At 41.0% G+C, this 18,757-nt stretch overlaps 2 protein-coding genes across 8 annotated transcripts in view; both read left to right on the forward strand.

The window, feature by feature from the left end:
* kcnj14 (potassium inwardly rectifying channel subfamily J member 14) lies at positions 1–14,187 on the forward strand. 3 transcript variants are annotated; one of them, XM_031853368.1, is made up of 6 exons: positions 1–163; positions 5,903–6,039; positions 6,269–7,058; positions 7,184–9,403; positions 10,462–10,779; positions 11,323–14,187. In XM_031853368.1, exons 4-6 carry the CDS (start codon positions 8,351–8,353, stop codon positions 11,551–11,553), a joined length of 1,602 nt encoding a protein of 533 aa, XP_031709228.1. In that variant the 5' UTR covers positions 1–163; positions 5,903–6,039; positions 6,269–7,058; positions 7,184–8,350; the 3' UTR covers positions 11,554–14,187. The 3 variants fall into 3 exon arrangements, with proteins under 3 accessions (XP_031709228.1, XP_031709227.1, XP_031709225.1); XM_031853367.1 differs by having other exon boundaries at positions 6,269–6,716; positions 6,906–9,403; XM_031853365.1 differs by having other exon boundaries at positions 6,269–9,403.
* A 1,341-nt stretch (positions 14,188–15,528) lies between these two features.
* The window catches only part of myh14 (myosin, heavy chain 14, non-muscle), a 25,801-nt gene continuing 22,572 nt past the window's right edge, over positions 15,529–18,757 (forward strand). For 4 of the 5 annotated variants that reach the window (XM_031852515.1, XM_031852518.1, XM_031852516.1 and 1 more), the window contains exon 1: positions 15,530–15,694. The gene's annotated coding sequence lies outside the window, so the exon portion shown is untranslated. Of the gene's footprint in view, positions 15,695–18,757 lie in introns of all 5 variants that reach the window. The other variant, XM_031852520.1, reaches the window with a different exon arrangement.

An 18,757-nucleotide genomic window follows, 5' to 3' on the forward strand; every position in this document is an offset into this window, starting at 1 on the left:
GCGGACAGTTGCCAGGACCGATAGCAAGGGACAGCTCGAGCACGGTTTATAATCCGTGTTTTTTTGTATAGACCACCAGTAACTCTGTTAAAGAAGGGACTGGAAGTAAACTGACGTCGTCACCTCGCGCTGAATTAACGGGAGGAAAAAATGGCAACGGCTGGTAAGTGATTGAATTTATCTGTGCAAGAAGTTGTAAAAGCATCACTTTTGGTTCGAAAATTATTTTTTTTATTTTTTTATCTACAGCATCTTGTGTTTTCCGTAAGCAACCCGAGAACATGAAGTGGAATTTTAAAAAGTGTGAACTCCTAGCCTTCATTTTATTCTGAAAAGCATCTGACAGAGGTGATGCAGTTAGAAACATTTTGGTATGCTATTTATGTAACATATGAATTTAGTTTAGTGTAGAGTGGGTGTGGGCCCAGGTTATGGTTCTTTACATAAACAGGATTAACCAAAAGGATGCTCAAACGTGGTGGAAATGTTAAGAATTGCATTAAAATCTAGTGAATTTGACCTTAATTTATTCTATGTAGGACTGGAGGGTGAGGGGGAAAAAATCAAAATATGTTACTGTTGGGGGAAAAGTGAACAATGAAGCACTGACAGAGAGAGTACTGAGCAGATGAGAGCTTGATTTGCCCTGATGATTGAGACTTGAATCCTTTTTTGGTTGTGTGAGTTGTGTGAACTGTTTGAAACAGGTTTATAATGAGAGAAAAACACAAACAACAAAGGATGCTCTTTTGCAGTTTTTTTGCAGAATGTGCTGTAGGTAGTAGGCCTACATGAGTTTAAATTGGATGGCAAGACATTGCTGAGGGTTTTTCAGAGAGCCACATGCATGGGTACAGAGGATGGACAAAAGTGCAGGATTATAAAATGACAGCTGTTTCTCCTCTAGCTGATTCTGAGCTTTTAAAAGGTGCTCATGGTTCCATTTTTGTGAGACCTGATTTGTATTATAAATCAAGCCTTAACAACCCAACATGCTATCTTTGTTAGTGTTGATATAGTTTTGAGGTAATCATAATTCAAAATAACAGGGTGTGTTACAGAGTACTCTAGCAATTTAGTGTTGCACTTTCATAAAATTAGGGGACATTAGAGTGACGGATAAAAAAAAATAAAAAAAGACATGGACAAAGTAAATGACACAGAGGCCAAGATGTTTTGCATTTAGTCCCTTTTATGGGTCAAGCTCCAAAAATCCTGGATCCTACACCTTCCATAATACAACTCGATAGCATATTTCTGGCAAACCTTCCCTGTCACACTATCGGTACACCAATATTGCATTTGACCGCACCATAGTTGTGTCCTTTTATTCACGACATTTGCTCTGATTTCCGCATGTGGCATTTTTCCAAATATGACAAAGGCTTCCCTTAAAGACTGGAACAATGGCACTACAACATCAAACTCTACTCTCAAGCCCATCTTTCCACTTCCAAAAGGATGTTAAATGCATTTGCAGAATATTTCGGGGAGATCTCTGGGGACTAGTGATCTTTGTAGTAGCAGGGGGCACCATGAATTTGGGATTATTTTCCATAAAGTTTACACTGGATAACTAGAAAAACTGAAACATCTACGTATTGTAATGCAATCTAGCACAACAATTAAAGTTAAGTAATAGATAGTACCTTTGAGAAAGGTCAGCGGGATGCATTATATAGAAACTGACTTTCTAAATAGGTAAACGGTGTTTCTATATAATAATTAGGCAGGAAGCCACCATGACAGTGCACCCATTTACAGAGTAAAGATGGTGTAACTGAATGGGAATAATTCTAAAGAAGTAGCAGAAATCTTTAAAAAGTAATGAAGTTTGGTCTAATTTAAATAATCTAATTAGTCTTGATTGTATATTTCTCAATGTTCTGAGTATTTTCTTAATTAGAAAAAGAGTTATGCAGAGTTTTAACCAAACCACACCATCTTAACTCCCCAGATTAACAGTCAGTCGTCATCACACAATGACCTCGATCACTGCACACAGCAGAGGGAGGGCCGCCGCGGAAAAGTTTCAATTAGATGGAATAAGCCTCAGTGCCAAGATGACACCGCACTTGTGCTTATTATCAGATGTGTGTGCATGTGTGTACTTGTACATCTATTTTTGTGAGCACTAATTTGAGTCTGGTCAGTCCTTACTTTAGGACCGAACTTCAAAGGGCCGTTTGTGGGTTGGAACTTGGTTTTAGGGTTCAGGTTAGAGATAGGTTTAGGCGAGGGCGAGTGTTTGGGTTAGGCATGTAGTGATGGTTACGGTAAGTGAGTAACAAAATAACCAAACACAATCAGATTGTACTGCATGCTCAAAACTATAATTGTCTTTGTTTCGTGACATACATTTTCAATTCATCTACACTTTTTGTGGTCATTATAATTAAGAATAACACACTTCTAAACTACATCAAACTGAAACCAGTGGCTGGCTGGAATGTGGTCAAATGTTTCAACAAGAAAAAACATGCAAACATGAATGGTCCATCAACTTCAAAGTTTTAAAAATATATAAACGTGCACATTTTTCAAATATTGACACCATTGTGAAAATGTCACCTCATGTGCAGTTATGGCATAACATCCATTACTGGTTGGTGAATTGGTGTTGCAGCTCCTGCAATGATGACGAATGATGTCACCAGATCAACACTTCACTAGAACAGTATTGATCAGATTGGATTTCAGCAAAAGGTCACTGCAGCGTATTTGTTTGATATGCACAGCTGCGACAGCTGTTGAAGTAGCGCCTTTATACACATTAGACATTATTAAAATCCTTGTAAAGTAAAGTTTCATAAAATGATAATGTCTGAAATGAAAGAGATGTAGAGAATAGGCCTGAGACAGAGAGCCATGTGACACTGATAGAGAGATCCAGTCTGTGCCCTGGTTTCTAACCTCCGTAGATCAATGACAAGTATCGATGTCTCCACATTTGCATTGTGGCATTGCATTGCAGAGCGTCATTATTCAGGTTTTTTTTACTATACACTGCATCCACAGTGTTTATTAAACTCCCCATCATGAAACCATCCAGTCAAATGTAATAATGCATTAAATATGCCATGAAGAGCAACATTATTTTGTAAACATTGTTTCACTAAAACTGTTGTTTTTGGAACGATTGAACAGGAAATAGGACAGATGACATGTGACATGGTTGGTGAGGAGAGTGACAAAAGGAAGAACTGAACTTATTCAGTTCCTTTTTCAATGACACTGCAATCATATTCCGTCCAAATCTAATCTGGCCACATAACACCTTAATATGGTCGGATAATCTGGATAGAAAGAGGACAGGGGAGGTGCTAGAGAGAGAGAGAGAGAGAGAAAGAGAGAGAGAATACATGGTGGGAGACCCACAATGAAAAAGATTGGTAGTGGAATTGGATTAATGTGGAGGTTTTCTGTAATTTCTGGGGGGTTAATGTACTATCCCTGCTAATTCAATACAATTAGACTGGCTTCAACAACATTGTGTGTGAAGTCCCACAGCTGCTTGTGGTCAGTGGCTATTTTAAAATAATTCACAAACCCTGGATGATAAAGCACATTAGCTGTTTTATGTTTTCAACAATTGGCTTAGGTTATCATTTTGCCAATGGATGCTGTCCAGTCAATGTTTTATTTGCATTTGCTATGCAACCATTTATCTGCTGCCGGAAGATTACATACTCTGCATAAGATTTATTTTATGCTGATGATGTTTGTTCAATTTATGTAGATGTGTCTACAAGTCCAAATGAGTTAGTTGATAATGATTATGGCATTTTGGGGGTACTAAATACACAGGAGTGCAGAGTGGCTTTTAATAGATTTAATAGAAGTGTTAACCAGCTATGACTGTATTGTTGACCCCAAAAAGACTTCATCCATTCGTCATCAGTGGTAATTAGTAACTAATGTTAATTAGTTATAAAAACACCCCCATATCTGAAAGACGTAAAGGAGAAACTTAGCTCTTTTTCTTCAAGCTGTTTGAAACAACCTTGAAATGTGTTTTAGTTACTGTCTATACATGTTGTTTATACTTAATGATGTGTGTTGTGTCACTTTCATTTGCATAAACAGGGTCTTATGTTATAATCTAGGTAGTTTGCTTTCTAAACTACCATCCAGTTTGCATGCTACACAAAATATTATAGAATGGTTTCAGAGCTGCAACTTACTTCTTATTTACATCAAAATTAATCTGCAGATTGTTTTCTTGATTAAGCAATTGATTGTTCGGTCGATACAGCGGCAGAAATTCTCCAACGTCATTGCATTTATCTTGCTGAACTCAAGTAAATAGCGAATATGAATAACCTATAACCTGTTCCTACAGTATAGTACCAGACGCTGGTCTTTGGTTAAGGGACCCCCAAACAGAGGTCCCATAACATATTTCAGCCTTTATCATATAAGGCAGGACTGCAGATCAGATGCTGCTCTGACAGTGTGAAGCAACAACTTCACATGCACAGTTTTCCCAGACACAAGTTATTTGAGACATTTGCCACCTCACTAGGATAAGGTTTGCTCACACAAGTTCAAGTGTACCCTCACAATGCCTATAGACACACACTTCCCTCATCACCTCCTCTGGCTACTGTCGTCGGTTGTCCGGCGACACTTAAACACAATCTTAGAGATAGCAGACGTGAGAGCGTGTTCATTTGGTAGAGTTGGCAGGACCTACAGTAGAGGCCTCAAGGTCAGGACTGCGTCATCACACATTTTGTTCATTAACTGAACATTGAGAAACACAAGCATGAAAAAGTCTGTCTTTGGCATTTTGTGGAAAGTAAGACCTTAAAAGACCACATGGTTCAGTTTGAGTTCAGTTCTGATATTGTTCCAACATTTGTGTTGTCTATGAAGGTATGATACATTTTTCCCCCCCAATTTTACTACTTTTAGCAGCATAATACACGCCTAAGTAGTTCATTTATCATATTGATGCATTTTAGTTGAACCCAATAAATCCTGGTACGGCATGCATTCTTTTCAACTTCATGGTATTTTCACAATGCTGAGGCCACAGCAGGAATAGCATAAGAGATGGATCTGAGGAGTTATACATGAATTTCATGTATGAAATCAGTCATTTCTGCTCTCAGGCAGCAGTGCCATAACACCGTATATGCATTATGGTCCACCACATCAGTGGACAACTATGCAGCAGATTGTATTTTAATTACTCTGGCCAAAAGGAGGCTCTACATTATTTATTTATTGATCCAAGTGGAACATGTGGTTATATCTACGATTGTAGTAAAGTATAGCAAAAGCAAGGAGCATGAATCAAAGTATTGATCAGTTTTTACTTACTCAGGGTAAACATATATAAGTCTGCATAATTTGTGAATGGTGTCATTAGATTCGGTGACTTATACTACTTTTTCCTATATTATCTCAAATCCTGTAAATGCCATTACATTTCTTGTGCGTGTTTATAGATATTCTTGCCACCTTCTATGGCAATAGTGGCTCTTACGTAAGTCCTCAAAGGATTAGCAAAACCATCGTTGAGATTACCAAAGTCACAGGGTGCAGCTGTAATCCAAAGCATATCACCATCTCCACAGCAAGACATACTACCTCTTCACCCTGAACCTACCCAGAGTCCCGGTTTATCTCAGTCCTTCAACTGAGCTACAATCCCAGTCTCAACCTTTGCCCAAGAAAATCCCCTCCCATTCTTCCAGTCTATTGGCTTAAATCCACTATTGCTTATTTATAAAAGATTACTCACCCTGTACCACTTGGTTTCCTGACCCAAAATGAGGGCGCTGCGGTTCAGTCCATATTCAGACACTGTTTTTTGTCGGAAAGGTACCCAAATGATTTTCGGAAGATACTAATGGGAAATGACTTCATTATTTTTCTCTGTTTCTCTTCACAGGGGTACATTTGGGTGACGTTTTTCCCTGTGTCGTGATAGAGTTTGGTTCTTCAAATTAAGGCCGTCTGAAGGAATAACTCCACAATATTTGACCGATGAAATAACGACTCAAGGACTGCATGAAAGACTCCTAAGAGGTACACTACAAATTGTTTCTGATCACCATCCATTTAGAATTTTATCATATTCAGCTTACTTAAGATTTGAATCGATACACGTGTGAATATATGCTTTTAATGCTTTTAAGAATCATTTCTATTGAGACAAGAAGATAACTACTTAATTATCTGTTTCAGCACAGTTTTGTTATTTCTACCTTGCCATCTAATTGTCATTCTCTTTTTTTTGTTCTCATTTCTACTCAAGACTGGCAGTGTGTTAAAAAAGAAGGTCCTAAACCAAAGGGATACAAACAGACAACCAACATCTCTGTAAAGACAATCAAAAACAAACGCTTTCCTTGACTTTCTCACGAAGCTCAATGCTTTTACTGAACATGTGTCATAAAGAGAGGTCAACACATAAGCGAAGATGAACCCTTATGTCACTTCACACTTCAGGAGGGATCTCTTTCCCCATTTCCATTTGTTGTAGATGTTTTCCTACCCTGCTGTTACTGGCTGAATGAAATGGCTTCTTCTATATTTGTACAGTTAGCGCAGTAGCGCTTGTCTATTTCTGCAGTTCTCTTTGTACTCACCCCAGTGCAGGGCTACTGTTGAGGGTTTCTTTTTGTCTACTGTTCCAAAGAGGATGTGGATACTCTGTATACTTGACAGGATTCAGTAGAGGTCTCTGGAAATGTTTGGGAAAGGTAAGCTCTAAAGGCATACCTTTTCATTTCCAGATATATTTGCACATTTCTCGGATAGTATTTATGTTGCACTTTAAAGTTATTCTCATGTGTTATTTTCACATTGCATCTGCATTGGATAATCTTCTATTTTGTCTGTGGAAACTATCTCTGATGTTCAGGTAGTCTTTTGTGATCTGATTCAAACAGAGATGATGAGTAAGAGTCTACAATCCACAAACCAAGTTAAACTCTCAGCCACTTTAGCTCTGAGCACTTCTCAGCTCTTCTCCTTCTGTGGCATACACCTGATCTATCTGCTTTGGAGACGGACCTCCAGAGAAATATAGAAAACTTCCTCAGGTGACCTGTGTACTTGCCTTTTTCCTCCATATGCATCTTCTGCTTAAAGCTAAAACACAAGTATAGTTGGAGATAGATCAAATAAACTCTGTCTTTTCTTTTCCTCCCTTCTTATTTTTTGTCAGGCATAGGTGATTTGTCAGCCGTAATGCTGAACTGTAATGAGGTATGTCTGGTCTGAGGAACTGTTGCGGGTGATTTCTAACAGCCATGTAGTTCAGGTCAATATTATTCAGTTATTAAAACAAGTCTTCAACAAATTCGACAATGGCCATCAAACAGATGTGCCGACCCTTAAAAAGGAAATGGCAAATTGTTGAAGCAGTGGCATGATCCAACAGGAAATGGCAAACAAAACGTTATTTCAGTTGGGACCCTCTTGTTGGGCAAAGGTGACAACTGCAACTTAACACTTATTCAAATCTTTATGAAAGAAATATTAGCACTGAATTATTTATGAACAATGATGACAGTAGGCGTTTGATGTACTGAAAGTATTGTATTCTTTGTTTCTTCATGCCCATGCCAAGGGGTTGTGAAACTGGAGAGAACTTTGATCGTAAGAATTGGCATGTTTCTTTTTTTATTTTTCGACTGCATGTTGGAAATGTTATTATCATATCGTCCCCAAGTTAATTTGGAGCATTTGTCTGTCTTGGATGCATCTTGTCACAATATTATAGAAGGTACCCTGTAACGAGCTATATATCCTTTACATGTCTCCATCCTTCTTCTCCATTGCATTATCAGTTTATAGCTTTTATCAATAGATCCATGCTCAAGGCTTCCCTTTGATTGTTTTGAACTAAACAGAACCAATCTTGCATGCTTTTGTGTTGTCTGTTGAGGTCAATCCAGCCCTACTACTCCTTGTCAAAATAATTATTGCAAACTGGGGGTCACAGAAATAGACTCGTTGGGCTGCTGCTGACATTCTTTTCAGCTCAACTCCCAGAGTGAGTATGACTTAAGGACATTGGTTAATGAATGCACCCTGTGGACCTACTTCAAGAAAGCCCACTTTATTGGCTGAGGGATCTATCACTGAAAAGATAGACTCTACTGGGAATCATCATTGAAAGTGTGGAAAATAAGTGACTGATTAGCGGTCTGGGAGGAAATTATCCTCTGGTTACCATTCGCCATGATGGACTTACAATTATCTCTTCTTTAAGAAGGACTAAAAGACTGCCTGTGTTAACTGTCAAGGTGCTTGATTACCACATCAACAATCAAATCAAGGCACACTGAGGAATACGGAGTACCGTAAGCAAAAGGTGACATTATAGTACATGATGGGAGCGGCACGTGTGAAACGCCGCTTTAGTGCTGTGGTGGATGGGCCAGTAGAGGAGGAGGAGATCATGAGGCTGGCACAGAGTGCTGCAGATACGGCTAGGGCAGGGGTTAGTCCAACAGGGTCAGGGACCCCAACCAGCCCCTCCCCTACCCATGCCCTGAACGGCAAAACTCTACCTCTCCAGAGCAACACCAACAATGCACAGGGGCAGAGTGCCATTGGAGTTGGGGGAGATGCAGGAGAAGGTGGGCTGAAAGCAGGAGGAATGTGCTCAGGGCTAAGGAGTGGAAGAGGCAATAGTGTAGGAGGAAGAGGAAAAGGCCATTCATCCTCAGACCAGGATTCACTCTCTTCCCCCTCCACTAACAACCGCCAGCGCACCAGGCGCTCAAGCCGCCGGCCCCGACAACGCTTTGTTGGCAAGGACGGACGCTGCAACGTCACCTTCGTCAACATGAGCGAGAGGGGCCAGCGCTACCTTAGCGACCTCTTCACCACCTGTGTGGACATCCGCTGGCGCTGGATGCTGGTCATCTTCACCCTCTCCTTCCTTCTCTCCTGGCTGCTCTTTGGATTTGCCTTCTGGCTGATTGCCTCTGTGCATGGGGACCTCTCCATTCGGCTTACCCCCAGCTCAGGTTCCTCTCCGGGATCAGGAGAGGCCGGGTCTGGAGGAGAGTCTGATAGACAGGCAGTGGTTGAGGAGCCGTGCTTCCTGCAAGTAAACAGCTTCATGGCGGCCTTTTTATTCTCCTTGGAGACTCAGACATCCATCGGTTATGGCTTTAGGAGCGTGACCGAAGAATGTCCCCTGGCGGTGATGGCGGTCGTTTTGCAGTGCATTGTGGGCTGCATTATTGACGCCTTCATCATCGGGGCAATAATGGCAAAGATTGCTAAGCCCAAGAAGCGCAACGAGACACTGGTGTTCTCCAACACAGCAGTGGTGGCGCTGAGGGACGGGAAACTCTGCATGATGTGGAGGGTCGCAAACCTACGCAAGAGCCACCTGGTAGAGGCACATGTTCGAGCACAACTACTGAAGGTAAGTGGGGGAGATGGATAATGACCATGATGAGAAAAAAAGAGGTCAGAACGTTTGGCAATGATAAAAAGAACAAAAAACCTTTCTGTTTTTGAGAAAAAGGTCAAAGAGACCGAAAGACAGAATGATTGTATCAAAAAATAGGTTGCTATTGTGAGTGTTAGCGGTAGAGGAAAAAAGGTTGCAGTAGAGGAGAGAAAGAGAGCTCTGAGACCATCTGGCCTGTATTCTGTGGGCCGTAGTTAATGAGAGCTTGTTTTATTTTCCCTCAGGGGCTAGGAAGATTTACCATGGATTAACTTGCCCACAATTCTTTAACTGAGAACCATTGTCCTTCGTCATCTCATTTTCCTTCATGTGGGCTGTATGTGGGTTAGGTGATTGTACTGTATGCTTATGTTTACCTTTCTGACTGGCCTTATTTGGGTGGTTTTAAACATGTTTCCTGTTTATGTGAATGTTTTGTTGTCAACAGTCCTGTGGTGTGTTTATACATGTGTCTGCTGAGTTGTCGAAGGGTCAAAATCTTTGGAACATTGGGGCTACAGCAATGTTCTCAATGATCTCCCTTAATTGCATGACCATATCAAAGTTCAGACAGGGCAGATGGGATTAAGTTTACGAGGATCAAAGGAATGCAATTCTAAACGCTGGGACTGGATATTGTTCCATAGTAAGGGTTGGGTGAGTGATAAGCCTATGCACGGGTGGTATGACTAAAAACTTCCATAGTCAAATTACTCTGAATATAATAACCAAATGCTAAGGTTTTGGGTCAGCGTGATACATTTAATGTCTAAATGACCTTAGGAAATGGTGTCATCATTTACAATATTAAAGATGACAGATGAATGCCCTATTTTCTATACCATTGTGTTGCATTGTATAGCCACATTTGCATTTTACTTTACTTGATCATGTTTTGCCTGCCTTTGGCTAGTCTCCTTTTAATAAAATCCCTCATGTGAAAATCAATTTTTGCAACATCACAACATCTAATGTGGAATGTTTAATATATTAAATAGTGACTTTATTTTACTTTCCATTGCCAACTTTAGCCAAGGGTGACAGAAGAGGGAGAGTTCCTCCCATTGGACAATATGGACATCAACGTGGGTTTTGACACTGGCATCGACCGCATCTTCTTGGTATCGCCAGTGACAGTTGTCCACGAGATCAACGACGAGTCACCCTTCTTTGAGATTGACCGAAAGTCCCTGGAGAATGACTATGAATTGGAGGTGGTGGTCATACTCGAGGGCATGGTGGAGGCCACAGCCATGACCACACAGTGCCGTAGCTCCTATCTGGCTTCTGAAATACTCTGGGGACACAGATTTGAACCAGTGCTCTTTGAGAGGAAAGACTGCTACCAGGTCAGAAAGGAAGGATGGAGATATGTACAGAAATAATATGGATCCTTTCCTTCCCTTAATGCTGTGTCTGAAGTGGTTTCCATTAATTCACTGTAGTTTGGAGGGGTACATATACTAAGGCTTGATTGGCACAGATATGTACAGGCATTCATGGTCACCACACAATGTATCCCAATGACTCTGGTGATCCCCTGACTTGTCATCTAGCTCAAAATTGGAATAAGTCGAGTACTTTGGTTAATGACCAAACACCTGCAAACCTGACATTCCTATCAGCCTCAGTTGTACTTTTTGTTTGGTGCTAATTAGCAAATGAAAAAAAGAATGCTAACATGCTACAGTAAGACAGTGAACATGGTAAACAACAATCTGCTAAACATCAGCATGTTAGCATTGCGTACACTGTGAACATGTATACATGCTGACGTTAGCATTTAGCTGAAAGCATAGCTAAACCCAAATACAGCCTTACAGAGCCATTACCATGGCTAAAGGCTCTTATCTTATAATAATGTGTGTAAAATTCTTCTGCACTTTTTCCAGGTGGACTACTCGTTCTTCCATCGGACATATGAAATCCCAAACACACCTTCATGCAGTGCTAAAGAGCTGGCCGAGCAGAAGTACATTCAAAGCTCACGCTCGTCATTCTGCTATGAGAACGAAGTCGCTCTGCAGCTCGTCTCCCCTGATGATGAGCCTGGCCAAGACCCTGAGTGTCCCTCCCCAATGACCCGAAGGCAATCCCTGGCAGAACATCTCCACTACAACTGAACCTGTGGAATAGGAGGCCTAAAGTTAAAAGAGACAGGAAGTTAACCCAGTGGTTTAGAGGAAGAACAGGCAAAAAGAAAGGGATAGGCAGGTATGAATGGGCAGACCAAGTGAGACAGGATTAACAGTAGATAGGGCCAGTGTCAGGACAAAGGATAGGAAGCAATATTGTTTACAGTGATTGGACAGAAAAGAAAGTCCAGACTAGAAGCAAGTCACTAGACACGCTTAAAAGATTTAGATGAGTCCTACTATGCAGATAGGATTACAGAGAGAAATATAAAGGAAGTAGACAGATAGGGAGACAGTAGGAGGTTTGGGGTCAGTCTTTTGTAGAGACGGGTTACTCCACTGGCTAATGTTGTCTGATTGGTCCTGGCAATCTTTCAAGATCATTTAAAACTCATCTGCTAAGTCTCACTTCTGGCCCATCACTGCCACAGCAAGCCCATCTGGTTCTAATGCCTGACTGGCAGAATATACAACAGCACCCCATGGTGGCTCTAACACGTAACTGATAGGTGGACACTTTTTACCTCTATTTGAGGTGGCTTTTGTATGATGCCAGGGTAGTGTACCTTCTGAGGTACAACTCAGGGATGTATTCCACTATGATGCTGACTTAAAATGTGAATGTTTTATTTCCGTATGGTAAGTATGGATAGTGAACATTTTGTGAAAGTCCGAGCTTGGTGGGGCCTGTTGATAATGTAGTGGAGTAGTAGGCTAGGCTACTTGTAGAGCCAAAGCAGAGCAACAGGAACATGGAGAAACTGCTGAAAACTAGCAGCGATTTTGAGCAGTTTTTTTTTCCATGTTTTTCATTGCATGTTGTTTGTTTTTTTGGCTTTTTTTTCTATGTGTCATTCAAAAAACATTGTTCACTGATTGTAACATTTGCTTCATTTAGTCTAACGTGTTGAGTTGAATGGCAGAGGACGCATTGTAGTGTTTCTAAACTACTGCAGTGATACACAATGACAAATGATGTTAGCTCTGTCCAGATAAGCTAATTGCTCTACATTCTTTCTTGCACTGTGATCTACAGTATCTTCTCATCTCCGGCGTTGCTAAATTCAACCACTCTGTATTGTTTTGCTCTGTTGCTTTTGGATTGTAGTACTTCACGACTGAGCTATGACATTGTAATCTTCTGAGTGTCTTGGCACTTTGAAGATGGTTCGGACTGAATCCAAGGTTTGAGGGGCTGCTCTCAGTGACTCTGCACAGAAGGCCTAAACTCACCTCCAACATCCCTTGAACATAACTGAACTGAGTGGAAGAGATGTTGTGATGATGGCTTGCCGTGTCTGCATCTCTGAGAAATAAAACATCGGTCTAACATCTGCACCGACGGACATGGATTAAACTGGAAACTGCACCACGGTCATACAAATGATTCTGTATTTTTGTGCCCATAAGGTCGTGTGACACCCTACTCTAATTCTAATGTGTTACAGTTGGTTTCTCTCACAAATTGTGAGAACAGTGTATTGAGTGGTGCCTTCACAACAAACCAGATATTTTGCAACTGGCTCTTCATCTGCAGCAGTTAATTTCACATTTGAAATGTGCTTAAAGCTATTTTTATTGTGTGTATTTGCATAATGCTACTTATGCAAGAGAGGTTTGGTTTTTTTTCAATCACTTTAACATTTGCAGGATGTTGTTCTAAGGAGAAAAATGTCTATGCTGTGAATCTGCTCTGTAACTGAGTAGTCTCAATATGAACATGCACTGACAACATAAAGAGGCTTTTAGCCGTATTATATTGTAGATTATAATAGTTGCACTTTGTAGTTATATTACAAAGCACTTGGAATGTTTATTTTAGATCCTGTAATGATTTGCAGTCAATTATGCCACCTGAGTATTTAAGTGTTTGATTATAGAAGGTATTGGTACATGTGAGTGTCAGGCCCAATAATCAGCTTATCCAATGCACATCCTGGGAACTTGTTCTTTGTACTTTGCACTTAAGTATTATATGGAGACTAATATCACTAATGAAGCTCTACAACAGCACAGTGGTGTTGCTGGATCAGCACATGCTAACTTTAAAAGCATCATTTGCAGTGTTTCACTTCAGTTATTGAAATATTTTTTTTATAGTAAGCTCGGGGGGTGAGGTACTGTTAACATATTATCTGTTACAATTAGTGTTAATGCTGTTTTATGTTTGCGTCCTCCCATACACTTCTCCTTTATGGCTTCCATGTTCTATTCATAGGCTGCATGGTGGGCCATGTCATTCACCCTGCCTCCACTTGTAACTTGAACATACTGCACCATCACCTTAACTACGATAGCGCTTTTTAAAAACCCCAGAAAGAAATAGACAGATGGACTATTTGGTCATTTCACTGGTTGTTTAGAACTCACTTCCCCGCAGTGCACACATTTTTAAAATCATATTATTTATAATATGCATAGTGTAAAAAAACATAGTACACTGTAATACTACATATACCTGGAGGTAAAAGCTGTAGCTACCTTTATATGTTAAACTTCTAAAGAGAAAGATAAACCCTCTTACACTGAAATGTAATTTCAGAACTGCCTCAGGCACAGAGCACTTCAAAATGAAACTGAACTGTGTTGTAGAGCAAATAAAACACGGGGATTGAATTGCAATTTTTGGTTGCTTCTTTATTTATTCTCTGCGTAGCTCGCGGGTCACGTCTACTGACCATTTATAAAATCTCGTCCAGGTGGCAAGTGTAATTTACTTATCAACTTTTTTGTATTTACATTGAAGTGCTCTAATTTTTTCAACAAAATGTATAAGAACACGTGGATGCAGATTATATTCATAACATCCTCACTCTTACAATTTCCTGGCTGCGTATAGACACAAACTAAATGACCAAGTCTTGTTTTGTCACAGAAGGAATGTCGACTTTCTTTTTCCTGTGTAATGTCCACAACTATACGTATATTACACTGATGGTCCTGTCTGTCACAGAATACCACTTAAACCTAAACCTTAACCAACCAATTCAATTTTAATTTTTTTACTGGAACGTGGAAGAATGTTAAAAACCCCTCTGATGTAAATAAATCTATTCATGACAGAATTGTATAACTTTTGATTTCTTAAGTTTTGATTTCTTTTGTGTTGTCAAAATGACCTGTACGCTTCAGTAAAACTGTTGATAAATCAGAAGAATATACCCCCACCATGTGCAAAAAATTATAATGAGCATATAATCTTTATAATCTATATGTTATGTAAAAAAAAAACATTACATGGGCCTATAGTCTGCCATTATTTGTCAAATGGTCATTTCTAAATATGTGTAGCCCAAGAAAACTACCTGAGAAGTGCAACAAAAAAAACATTAGAATCATGGCTGATATAAAACGTTTCAGAAGATTAAGCTCTGACTCAATGATATTTTATATTGGTGTAAATATTTACAGAGAGGCCAGAACCCTCTGCACCTCGGGTACTCGGGTTCATTCGGATTTTGTGGTATGATCTGAATCACGCGCCTGGAGTCAGATCATACCAAGCAAACCGTCGGTTGCGCTTGATTGGGGATTCTCACAAATCCGATCCCAGATCTGTGTCTGCGGACACTCGCCTCCACTGAGTGGTAAACAAAGGGCGCGCAAATCTCCCTACTCTAGCGCGAGAGTGCCGCACAGGCACCTGCTGCAGCGCTCCGGTTGGCTGTTTGACACGTCAGTCACACTTAGCCCCGCCTCTTGGCCGTTAGCATTGGCTAATGGAGGATATTCTTGCACTGCCGTTAACACCATTCGTCGCCGCTCGCGTGTCATGCCAGTCGTGGGGCGGAAAGTTCCCGTCGTATTCATGAGGCGGGTATACTGCTCAGTTGTAGTTTTTGATTGGACGTATTTCCCTCTGAGGCTTGACTAAAAGCCGTCTCCTCGCACCTGATTGGTCCCCTAGCAGGAAGTAGTGTCCTGAACTGAAGCCGTCGCCTTGCCCCCACTGCTGTCTGTTTTATTCTCATCGAGAAGTGTGCGGCTCCACCGAGAGAGCGGTGCAATGATAAAAGCCGCATATGCGGTAGGCTACACACCTATCAGGCAGGAAAATACCCACGAAACAACCTCAACCCTGCTCTCCTAGCACCGCAGCCTTACCCACGACTCAAAGCGGAACCTGAAGGTGAGACATTGAATTGCCTTTTAATCTAATCCAACTCGTAAATAGCCAGTGTAATATCCTGAAAGTGTCATATTTCAGTGGAGCTGGCTAGCCTCGTTAGGTTGGTCAAGCTACATGCGGTGGCTTTACGCCTAAAAATGAAACGTTTGGTGGGACTAGAGGCGTTCATACTGGTCTGATCTTTATGTTTATGTTAACATCGAGAAGACCTGAAGTCAAGGAAAACGGTGTCTGTCTAATGGCCACGATAGAAGGGATTTGGACCCAAATAATTAATAGGTAATGGCCTACTGTGATCTTTTTGTCATAATCATACTTAGTCTTTTTTTTCTTCAGTAGAAATGTCTTGGTTATGCGACTCCCACATGTATGCGGTTCACAGAGTCAATTAAAGGCTCGTGATTGTTCCTGTCTTATGTTCAAGGTGTGGTTGCCTTCGTCAGTTTCTGTGTTAGAGCTTCATCCCCTCAAAACGCCTGTAATGTATAGGGGTCACTCTGCAGCTGTGCTGTCCTGCACCCGCTGTATTTATCACCATAGCCAGTGTGGCTTCATAATGTCACCTCTCTCCTCACTGTCGGCTATAGTGCGCCGATCACACAATATCATCACCGATGCAAAGCTGAAGAAAAAAAAAAAAAAGGCGTCTCCTGCTCCTCCACACGTTTACCACACGCACAATCACGCCCAGGCACCCACACATTAATCACACACACACACAGACCCCCCGCATTGAATGACCTACGGTATTGTCTGTGGGCTGTTGCTTACTGTTGCTATGGAGTAGAGCAGTCAGGTTTTGGCAACTCCAGCTGCTGCAGGACGAGTTTGCCGGTCAGTCCAGGCTGTACTGCGACAACCTGTGTGTGTGTGTGTGTGTGTGTGTGTGTGAGTGTGTGTGTGTGTGTGTGTGAGAGAGAGAGAGAGAGAGAGAGAGAATACTTGCTTTAGGGGAATTAATGTTATCTATGGGAGTCAGCAGCATCCTACATTGCAGCTTATGTGTTTGCTTGCAAAGTTTTCTTTTATGATTGCTGTTATAGCTGATTATAACTTAGACCAAAATTAACAATGAATTGGTGGTGGTGATGATGATGATGATGATAACGATGTAGAAGTATTCCCCGTGTAGCCAAAGCCTGACATTTAGTTATTTAATTTGTAAGGACATCTCCACTGTTGTCTAATAACTAACACACATCAGGGGTTCTTCAATACCAAGAACTAAAATATTACATCTTGCAGTATGAAATTAGTTTGAGTTACATTTGCTGAAAACCATGGTACTGTTGCAGTAAATCAAAGGCCACAAAACCACATATTTGTAACCAGTTTCTAAATGTCTTTGGAAAAAAATGGGCGTGGGATTCAGTTCCACAAACATAGAGAAGTCGTAACGTATTGAAAGATGGACTACCACATTGTTGATTTTGGTCTTTTCAAGGGATTTGTTGACAATAACAAATATCTAGAGTAATGCCAGCCATTAAGAACGGATGCACAGCTGTAGTGTGTTGTACCACTGAGGGACCACATATTTTCCATACTTGGTAGCTGGGTGGTGGCGAGTCTTTTGTCAACGTGTATCCACACCCAGAGTCCTGTTGGAGTAACAGGTATGGTTAGGGCAGGGCTGAGACACGGGCCTCGTCATGAACAGACAGAGCGGAAAAAACTGACACTGAGACACACGCAGGAATCAAGCCAGATGACATACCTGCAGAGGCGTGGAGACGCCTAGTATTTACCAGAACGGCACAATAGCCTACATGTCTCTTTAAAGTTGACGTTCTCAGCCCCTGAATATACTGAAGAGGACGTTCTGTTGAATAATTCCTCCACAAAGCCTCATTTTGATCACCGTAATGATTGATGTTGCACATTATTTTGATACCAACACTTCACCAGCTATCTCATCAAACAGACAATGACTCCAACAACAACCGGGAAGCGTCACAGAGTTCCAGTGGGATGGCTTAAAGGGTTAATTTCTTGCATCTATTTTGGCTGCCACGTGAAATTCAGGTCATCAGCTTCCATAGATTATATGAACCTATCCGTGAGAACTGTCTTCTTGCTACGTAGTGAGTCCATTAATTGGATCGTTAGCTTCATTAATGTTGGGCTGGGAAATATATATGATATGAGACTAGATAGCGTATTCGATTTTGGATATTGTAATATGGTAAAATGTGTTTATTTTCCTGGTTTTAAAGGTTGCACCTGTGGTCAACCCTACAATATCGTCGCAATTTCGATAATGTAAATTGCAATATTGACGTATTTGGTCAAACATTGTGTTATTTGATTGCCTTCATATGGCCCAACTCTACATGAATGGCAATAGCCTGATGCTAACATACAGTTACATTTAGATTTTTGATTCACCTACTGATTATTTCCTTGATTCATTGTTTGGTGTTTTGAAAGTCAGCAACAAATCCCCAACACAAGCACAAACAATGCTACTCCTGCTAGCCTGAAAGGAAAGTTTTAGAGTCAAAAGTACAAAAGAACTACTTTCACCAAATCACTGCTGAACATCATTTGTTAGTTGTCAGAGCAGATCTAGAAGCTGTTGTAACGCTACAGTCACTCTGACTGGAGGTTGCCTTTTGTGTTTTCAGAGTAGCAACCACTGCTAGCTACTGTCACCTCCTCTTTCACAGGATTGAGTGGCCTGCAGTAGAAGCATGCTTCATTTTCATCCTGTTAACAATAGATTCAGTCCATCGCCTCCCCTCTCCTCACTGCTCTCCCACCCTTTTTTCCCCCTCTTCCTTTCCATCCCTCCCCCTCTCGCTGTCATGTCAGTTTACTCAGTCGATTGATGAATCTCGCTTTTCCTCCACCCTCCACCTCTCCACCCACCGATCTCCCCGTCTTCCTTCCTCCCGTCTTCTCCTTGATTTGCTGTCTTTCAATTAGGCCGTTCCTGACCCACTCTGAGCTGGATATGTATGGCCTGCATTCTACTTGCGTGCTACTACTGCTCTTCCTTTTATGTTTGTGTGTTTGTGTGTGTGTGTGTGTGTGTGTGTGTGTGTGTGTGTGTGTGTGTGT

The sequence above is a fragment of the Anarrhichthys ocellatus genome, unplaced genomic scaffold (genome assembly GCF_004355925.1).
Source record: "Anarrhichthys ocellatus isolate YVR2014 unplaced genomic scaffold, GSC_Weel_1.0 scaffold13, whole genome shotgun sequence".
Taxonomy (NCBI): Eukaryota; Metazoa; Chordata; class Actinopteri; order Perciformes; family Anarhichadidae; genus Anarrhichthys; species Anarrhichthys ocellatus.

Excerpts from the sequence above, each read along its gene's own strand:
- kcnj14 (XM_031853365.1), top strand. The coding sequence starts at position 8,351 with ATGATGGGAGCGGCACGTGTGAAACGCCGCTTTAGTGCTGTGGTGGAT. Across the intron at positions 9,404-10,461 it reads TTCGAGCACAACTACTGAAG|CCAAGGGTGACAGAAGAGGG; the intron begins GTAAGTGGGGGA and ends TGCCAACTTTAG. Across the intron at positions 10,780-11,322 it reads AGAGGAAAGACTGCTACCAG|GTGGACTACTCGTTCTTCCA; the intron begins GTCAGAAAGGAA and ends CACTTTTTCCAG.